At 48.6% G+C, this 8,302-nt stretch overlaps 1 protein-coding gene across 1 annotated transcript; it reads right to left on the minus strand.

Annotated features, from left to right (window-relative positions):
- Nucleotides 1–4,863: 4,863 nt before the first annotated feature.
- LOC147989798 (uncharacterized) lies at nucleotides 4,864–6,281 on the minus strand. The gene is made up of 2 exons (XM_087514998.1): nucleotides 5,521–6,281; nucleotides 4,864–5,412 (listed from the first exon to the last, which is right to left on the minus strand). The coding sequence occupies exons 1-2, from the start codon at nucleotides 6,130–6,132 to the stop codon at nucleotides 5,344–5,346; spliced, it is 681 nt and encodes a 226-aa protein (XP_087371124.1). The 5' UTR covers nucleotides 6,133–6,281; the 3' UTR covers nucleotides 4,864–5,343.
- Nucleotides 6,282–8,302: the final 2,021 nt, after the last annotated feature.

Consider the following 8,302-nt stretch of genomic DNA (forward strand, 5'->3'; position numbering starts at 1 on the left):
CTTGCAGCGAGCGGGACACCATCCTTGCGGACGTGGTGACCGTAGAACCACCCTCTTCCGCTGGCTAGAAGCAGCATCGTAGCTGGCTTGCCGGCTCGTCATCCAAATTAGGTCTTGCAGCTTGCTATGGAGGAAGCAGTACACGTAATCCAGGGAGCGATGCACGGAGTAGCTTTTAGTAGTGCATGGCAGCAAGTACACTAGCATGCAAAGGAATCATACCATGGGCCATGGGGACCACTCACGTGCAAAAGATGGGACAAGGACAGCTATGCAAGAGAAATCAGGGGACCAGCAGTCCAGCACGCGCCCAACAGAAACCGTGATTAGGCGATCCGAAGGCTTAACGCGTGGCGGACGGGTCCAGTAAAATCAGCCGCCTGATTTGAAGTATTTCCCAAAGAAAATACAACAAGAAAAGGAGAAAAAAAATATTGAACGTGCAGATTTGGATTACTTAATACCCTTGGAGTGCTGGTTGCATGCGACGGCGACCGGGACCCCGTTCTCATCCTTGAGATTGCCCAACAGCTGCATGGTGTGTGCATGAAATCCTTGCGCGGTACGTGCCATGTTGTGCAACCCCTTCACGACGACAACGGCGGGGACTGGACGGTAGGTTTTCCTGGCCGTTGTCTGGGGCTCCGGGCCAGTCACCTCCATACCAAGACGGACCTCTTCTTGGCCCGTGATCTGAATCCCATTGAGAGCGACCAATACGCGCCGGCCGCCGTCCTTTAACACGGTGTTTCACCGCCTCAGCACGCCAATCTGAGTCCGTCGAGAGCGATGACCAACACGCGCCGTCTGCCGTCGCTCAATATGGCGTTTCAGCGCCTCGGCGTGGCAGGCCCGTCCAGTTTGAGCGCATGTCCTTGGACAACCGCCGCCTGTGCCGGTCGTCGGGGAAGGAGGAAATTGAACTTGGGCTGGTGGGGCGCCGTAGCAATTGAAGGGATCTGCGTAGTCACGCGCCCAGGCCTCCATGCTGCTCCGGCGAAATTGATGGTGTTTTGGCGATCTAGGTGGAACTTGCAGTCGATCGAAGATTTCGTTTAATGGACGTGTTATAGCGATGTCCACTCAGCCGTCCATGGCGCTCCAGCGAAGTAGACGGACCCCAGATTGGAACTCGCGGTCGATCGAGGGGTCCTTGGATGCGAGGGATGCGTCCGTGGCACGAGCCGAGCTGGCATGATGCGAGAGATTGGATTAAAAAAGGAAGGAGATCAGCAAAGCGGGTCCGGACCCGACAGCGTACCTCTTCGGTGGGCCTGAAGTAATAGGCACTTGGAGCGCGTTAACAGGCGGCCCAGTCTAGCGAACGATTATGCACACGACGTGGTTTCCTGAATTAGTACCACCTTACGTATATATATTTTAAATTTAAACTAAAAGCATAAAATTACGGGAAGAAATGTATTGTGACGGTGAATCCACAGAGTCAATCCGTGCTTTCTTATTAGGAAAAGACCATGCTTTATTATTAGGGAAAGATTATTTTTATATACTCCTTGTACTAATGACGATGATCAAACTCACTGAGACAATGTCATGCTGCTTTTCTTCTTTCTCTCTATAAGCGCCCACAATAAGACGTCCTGTCCTACCTGGACAAGGAACTGCACCGATCAGGTTTTGTGTAGCTAGCTCTTATATATGTAATATATCCACGTTCATAACAAAAAACAAGTTTAGACATTGACACAAAATATACTCCAGTATCAGTTTAGCAAAACTCACCCCATCGTGGTTGTTGCCTTGGCCGTAGTTGGCAGCGATGTTGAGATCAACGACCGTGCACGACGATCCTGGAGACCCGACAGCACCGCACATGCACCGCCACACACGCGCAACATGTATGATAGCCAATCAGTGTTACGGTGTTAAATTATTAGTAACCGTTTGTTCTACATGGCCATAAGTGGTGACAACCCGTGTTGTGTTGCCCTCCCTAGAACACTTAAACCGACCGCCTCAGCCCCACCGCATCGTCTCCCGCCCTTCCCGTTGCCTGATCAACAACACCTACGCGTCAACGGTGTATCCTCATCGGCATCCCATGTTGTTGGTGCCCGTGCGTGCTCGTGCTTACTCAATTCTGTTGTGATTATTAACTGGACTGTGGATGGTGGATTCCTGCACAAGTTTGGGATGCCTAAACAGGCCTTGGAGCATCTCCAGCCGTTGACCCCTCCCCCCCTTCCCAGAAGGCATTTTTTTCGCCTCTTGGGGGGCTGCCGGCGAAAACTTCAACCTGGGGGTGGAATTTTTTCCACTCTTGCGCCCCCAGGAGCACGTCGGCGAGGCGACCCAGCGATGGAGGTGCGCGTCGAAGACGAGAGCCGGGCGGGGTCGGCGCGCGGCGGACGAGAGCCGGGCGGGGGCAACGCGCGGCAGACCGACAGGGACAGGAGTGGACGAGCGACTCCTCCCAGCCCCAGCTCTGCCGCCGGCGGGAAAGCGGCCCCTCCCGAACCGCTGCCAGCGCCCGGCTGCGGACGACGCGACCGGAGCTGCTGCATGAGCCGCTGCAGTGTGAGGAGGCGGCGCGCCTCGCGGAGCTGGCGGCGCGGAGCCGCGCGTTCTGGCGGCGCACGGCGAGCTCGTGTCACGCCACGACGTGCTGCTTGGCGGCCAGATCGCGCTTCTCCGCATGGAAGCGAGCCACCGTCCCGCGGAGCACCTCCAGGCGATGCTGCTTGCGCGCCCGCGACCGCCGTGCGCTCCACCTCCACCCCGGCCTTGCCCGCTTCGGCCACGGCCCCGCCGCACCAGCTCCGGCCAGCGCGCGCCCCGGCCTCGCCAGCCCCGGTCTTGCCAGCTCTGGCCATGCCCGTCCCGGCCACGCACGGCGAGCTCTGGCCTCGCCCGCCCCGGCCTCGCCAGCCCTAGTCTCGCCAGCTCCGGCCAAAGATGCCACGCACGGTGAGCACATGGACAGTAGAAGTCGTCAGGGAGAGAGGGGGTGTGGGCATGGAGGAGAGGGAGTGTGCTGCATGTGGGTGGGCCTGGAGAAGAGAAAGGAAGTTGGGACACTGACCAGTGGACCATTTGTATGTAAAAGTTAGTGCCGGCGTCCCCAGCTGCCCCTCGGGTTGTTGGGTTTCGCCTGAGATTGCCGGTTGTATTTTTGGGCAAATCCGGCGCAAAACAAGCCCTTGGGGGTATGGCTGGGAGCTTTTTTTTATTGCCGGCGCCTAAAAAGTGGCCTGGGGGAGGGGCGTCTTGGGGGCCCTAGTGGATATGCTCTTAGATTTCATCTCCCAAATTAGTAGGACATCACATCAACAACTCCCACCGCCTATCAAATGTTTGGCACACAATTTTTTATGGAGATCGCAGACTCTTGCACAAGTTCGTTCTATCTATATAGGGCTTAAATTTCATCTCCAAAATGAGAAGGATATCACAACAAAAACTTATACTCCCACCACCCCTCAATATTTCACACATTCTTTTTACAAAGATCACGGGCAGCGGAAAGAGAAATTTTGGACGAAGATGTCCCTGCTCTGTGTAATTGCACTAGTGCAATCTTGCCAAATTTGCGGGAAAGTGGGTTGTTTATGGCCAGGGAAGGGAACACTATGAGATGTGAGGATAGAGAACGCATCAGATGTAACGGTTAGACCATTAACCACCTCTTCCCATAGATTGATAGATAGCCTGGAATTCACTCTCCAACCCTATTGTGAGGGGCAAGATAAGATGTTGAATTCCTTTGTGAGCCTTGGGCTACCTAACTCGGGACTAAATCATTTGAAATTGATGCCACCTATTTTAGGTCGGAGATGTTCTATAAATCTTTTGGGTCAAGTTCTATAGAATGTTACAAAAAAGTTCTACAGAATGTTTTTATGAAATACATCATTTCAAATGGACAATAAATGAATTGAGATTAATCATATGTATTAGGAATACGAATAACAAATGAACCTCTTAAACTTGGGAGTGCAAAATATAGTATTGCCACAAAAGACATGAAAACTATATGAATAGTAGCTCAAATAGAACAAAGAAAAACTGTCTCAATCCCACGCGCATGAGTTTTAAAAAGAGGGTGGAGCCGATATTCAAATTCAAGTGGAATTGGGATATAGGAGGCTAACCCAAATAAATTTTGGTGGCACCATTCCTTTGATCCAAATGGCGTTCATAGGAAAGGAAACCATAAGGATTAGAATCATAGAAAGAACCTCCAAATGATACAAAGAGAAGTTTAAGCTTATTTCAGCTTCGTATGTGTGCATGTCAATATTGTGTCCCATAACTAAGGTAGATGCATTGTTAGGGTTATCGGTACGATCTGCCACTCTCGACCATCCATTGAAAAACCAGGCTGCTTGGAGAGCAGAGGATGGGGATCATTAATGGACTAATGAATCAATTAAACCATCTATTTTCAAGTAGTATGGTATTTTTTTATGATTGATGTGAACCAAATTCGTTAAGGTATGCTAACAAATAAATCTCATGAGTAATTTTTTTGGGACTATTGCCTGCAAGTAACTAAATATGTGCATGGACGGAGCCCATCCATGGGCCGCACACCCAAAAAGCATATGAATAGTGCTACATCACCATATCATGCGATGCACCACAAACAGTGCTACATCACCAAATCATGGGATGCACCACGAGGACGGTGATAGGAACCACATATAGTTCAGATACGTGCCTGTTATTCAACTACCTTATTAATTTGGATCTCCCTGACATGCCAGCCCCACAAGGAATCAAGAAACAGACAATGAACTGTGCAGCGCCCACCACCAAGGCCACATGGTGCCATGGTTTTCGAAACCGTTTGGTCCCCACGCCCTTGTGTCGGTCAGCTAGAACGCAACCCAGTAGTATTGTCACTTTCCATGACAATTAGCTATCAAATACATCTTCAAGAGAAAGCAGAGCAAGAAACTGTATGTATGCAGTACTAGCATTAAGATTGCAATAGGGGATGGATGTTAACGAACGTAGTAACTCGATCATCGACAACAATGCAATCACTAGCACACATTACGTCCTTCCAGTTTCTAATGATACCAAAGTTACGAACCACCATTGGTGCTACTACAGAACAGGATATTACTTACTGCTACTATGAAACAGAATATCACTTACTACAACTTCAAATAAAAAAACCAACTGACAAGTCATCACTTGTTGCTTACAACGAGTCTGTTGATACGATTCATACATACCAACTCTTACTTTATGTGACCAATTAATCCATGGATTATGTAGATCACAATGGAAGCAACGAATTGAATGTGAATTGTGATCGGTGAATTCACTTTGCTTGCTTACTGTTGGGCGACGATGCTTGGTGAGTTGAGAGACTCAGTGATCATCCGGCACCCGGTAGGACTCCGCGTTGATCTCCAATAACCGCGCGCCGGGAAGTAGCACCTGGGGACAAGAACGTTTACAGAGTTACGAATGGGCCCCTGTTGAGGAGTGATAGGAGCTCGAATATAAGGGGAGTGAGGGAGGGATCTGAGGAGGAACGGATCTTACGTTGAGCCGATTCTGCACTGCGGGTGGGCGGTGGCGAGGGCGGCTGTGCGGCAGCGCGCCGGTGAGGGCGTATATGTCTTTCTCGATCTCTTCTGCGGAGAGTGTCACGGAGAACTGTGGCCTGTCGAGCGCATCGGCGCGGACCGAACGTCGCTTGCACTCGGACGCCTGCGGTGGCGCGCTCATGGCTACCACTTCTGCTTGGGATGACATAGCAGGGCGGCGGCGGCGGGTATGCGCCTTCAATGACCGCGAAGAAACCGCCTCAGTGACATTAGGGGACTCGTGTTCCGCAGGCTTGCCAACGCCCGATGCTGCGGTCACTTCATCGAGGCCGAGTTGTAGCCTCTGGTTGACCTCTTCCAGATCCTGCGAGGAGGTGCCCATGGTCGGGGCGACTGCTTCGCCGACACGGTTGACGGGAGTGGACCGCAGCAATCCTTGGCTCCCACACGACTTGAGTGTCGATGGGAGCGACGACGGCGTGCCACGGTGGACACCTAATGAAGCCATCACGGCCTCTGCAGGAGTGCCCCTCCCATCCCCAACGCCACCTTCGATCGCGGGATCTGACAAGGGAGGCTCGGCCGATGGCTCCTTCGAATTCACCATGGCCACGGGTAAAGTCGCACCGTCAACCAGCGCTTCTGCAGCCGCTCCAGATCTGGCAGCGGCGGCGGCAAAAGGGGTATGGCGTGGATGTGGTGAGGAGGATTGAAGGGCGAGATAGGACAAGGAGGAGGGTGGTTTTGTCTGCAACGATGGAACTATGGGCGAAAGGCGAAATAGGTGGAAGCATCGCTGGTGAATAAGTAAACCGGGGGCTGGGGGTGGGGGAGGGCGGGACATGTGCATGCGTGATTTCAGCGGGGGTTACAATGGGGTTTCGCTTTTGCTTTATGGCTTGTTTGCCCTTTTCACGGAACAATGTCTGGACTGTTGTCTGTAGACACTCCATTTCTCCACAAATTTCTGCTTCCATTCCATTGTATGGATCACCATTTTTTAAAGTAATATCTAGGTATACCTTTCTACTTAGCGAAAATTGCATATAATGCAATGCTCATCTACACATTTACTTTCATGTTGAATGGTCCCTCGTTAAACACATAAAATCCTTAAAAGCTTCCTTCGACAATGAACCTAAGTTTTAGTGACGAATAACACGAGTTGTCAGTCAAATTGACGATCTAAAAACAATGTGTGTCATACAAACTTGGAGAGAGATATTACCCATGTTCATAGACACGAAAATTTGTGTCGATTTGACTATTGAAAGTTTTTAAATAATTCGTATCCTAAGGTAAACATTTTTTTTCACAAAATGAGTTTTTCATATATTTTTGTGTTTCTTTACTAACTTTTTGGCACTTCTTTTTACAAACATACTATTTCCTTCCTTTACCCATTAGAGGGCACATAAGAATCACAAGTTTCCAAAAAAATGTGCATGGTTAACTATCATTAACCATCAATCTAGATTTAGAATGTTTATTAAGATACATTACAATTACCATTGATTAGACCATCTATGGAGCCCTCACCATCTTCATGTTTATTAAGATTCATTGTATCTGAGGCATGCACCACATTATATAAGATATAGTGATTTAAAGTTCATGCCATATATAGGGGACGATACCATTTAATAAATGTGCTTAGTTACTTCTCATTAACTTGATACTAGATTTCGTCCTCATTTAGCAATAAGGGTTTTCAAAACAATGGGGGTGGAGGAGATTTCGCGGTTCCCTTCCCTCCACCCAATTCCCTCAATTGTATGGCCATCCCCAAACCTATCACATCCCAAATCCCCCTTCTATGGAAAAAATGGTTGGTAGACAGGGTTTGTTGTAAGGTCAAAGTCATATTCATCTACCATCAGAAAATAAAAATTCATTTTTTGCTCAAAGGTTGTGCAAATAATAGTGCTACACTTCAAAATCAACTTTTACATCAAAGATGTTGCCAATATAAGTCAATAATTGTTACAATGTAATTAGTTGCAATAAAAGTACGACAACATTATGCCGAATAAAAATAAAAAACACATCATATAGTTAGCTGAAAGTATCATAATGCAAAATACGAAGAAATTTGTTATTGTATAAACACAGACCCATGCCATAGTACAAATTAAAGTACAAAATGTCAATCCGCAAATGGCATGTGGTTCATCACAAAGAAAAATTACCTATCCGACATCAGATCTGAGTTATTGTTCACTGACTATATCTTAGACCATGAACATGTCATTCTCTTTCTTCGTGCACTCATTTACTAGATAGTCAGAAACCTTCTTTTGAAATCTACTAAAGGCACAAAAATATGCAGCGCGCGATTCCGTTTTGTCCAGGGTGTTGAATCTTGTTTACCGCGCGCATGATTTTAGCGCAGCTGCTGGAGCGCTAGTTTTGATCGCGTGAGCTATGTACCTTTTTTTTCAGCACGCGGCTTGTCCAGCGCGTCTGTTGAAAATGCTCTAACGTAGTTGAAGGCACAACGTTGCACAGCTAGTTAGCACTGCTAGTTGCAAGCAGTGTGCAAAGCAAAGAGTCGACCGGTTTTTGCTGTGTTGGTATACTCTCTATGTAGGGAGGTGGCGCCGGGAGACCATGGGGTTTCAAAGGTTAAACTGAGAAGAGGGGTCTAGAACTGTATTTACGAAATTCTGTGCTAATATTTGGGTATACAAACACATTTCACTTTTAATACTTACTCCGTTTCAGGATCCTCGTTTTGGCTTTGGGGAGCATATGCCCGACGCGGAATGTGGCAATAG

Source organism: Triticum urartu, chromosome 1A, assembly GCF_056163025.1.
Source record: "Triticum urartu cultivar PI428250 chromosome 1A, HENAU_Tu73, whole genome shotgun sequence".
In the NCBI taxonomy this organism is placed as follows: domain Eukaryota; kingdom Viridiplantae; phylum Streptophyta; class Magnoliopsida; order Poales; family Poaceae; genus Triticum; species Triticum urartu.

Bases quoted from the DNA above. Each gene is read 5' to 3' on its own strand.
- LOC147989798 (XM_087514998.1), bottom strand. From the start codon at position 6,132: ATGGTGAATTCGAAGGAGCCATCGGCCGAGCCTCCCTTGTCAGATCCC. The intron at 5,413-5,520 runs GTAAGATCCGTT...TCTTGTCCCCAG, and splicing joins CAGTGCAGAATCGGCTCAAC to GTGCTACTTCCCGGCGCGCG.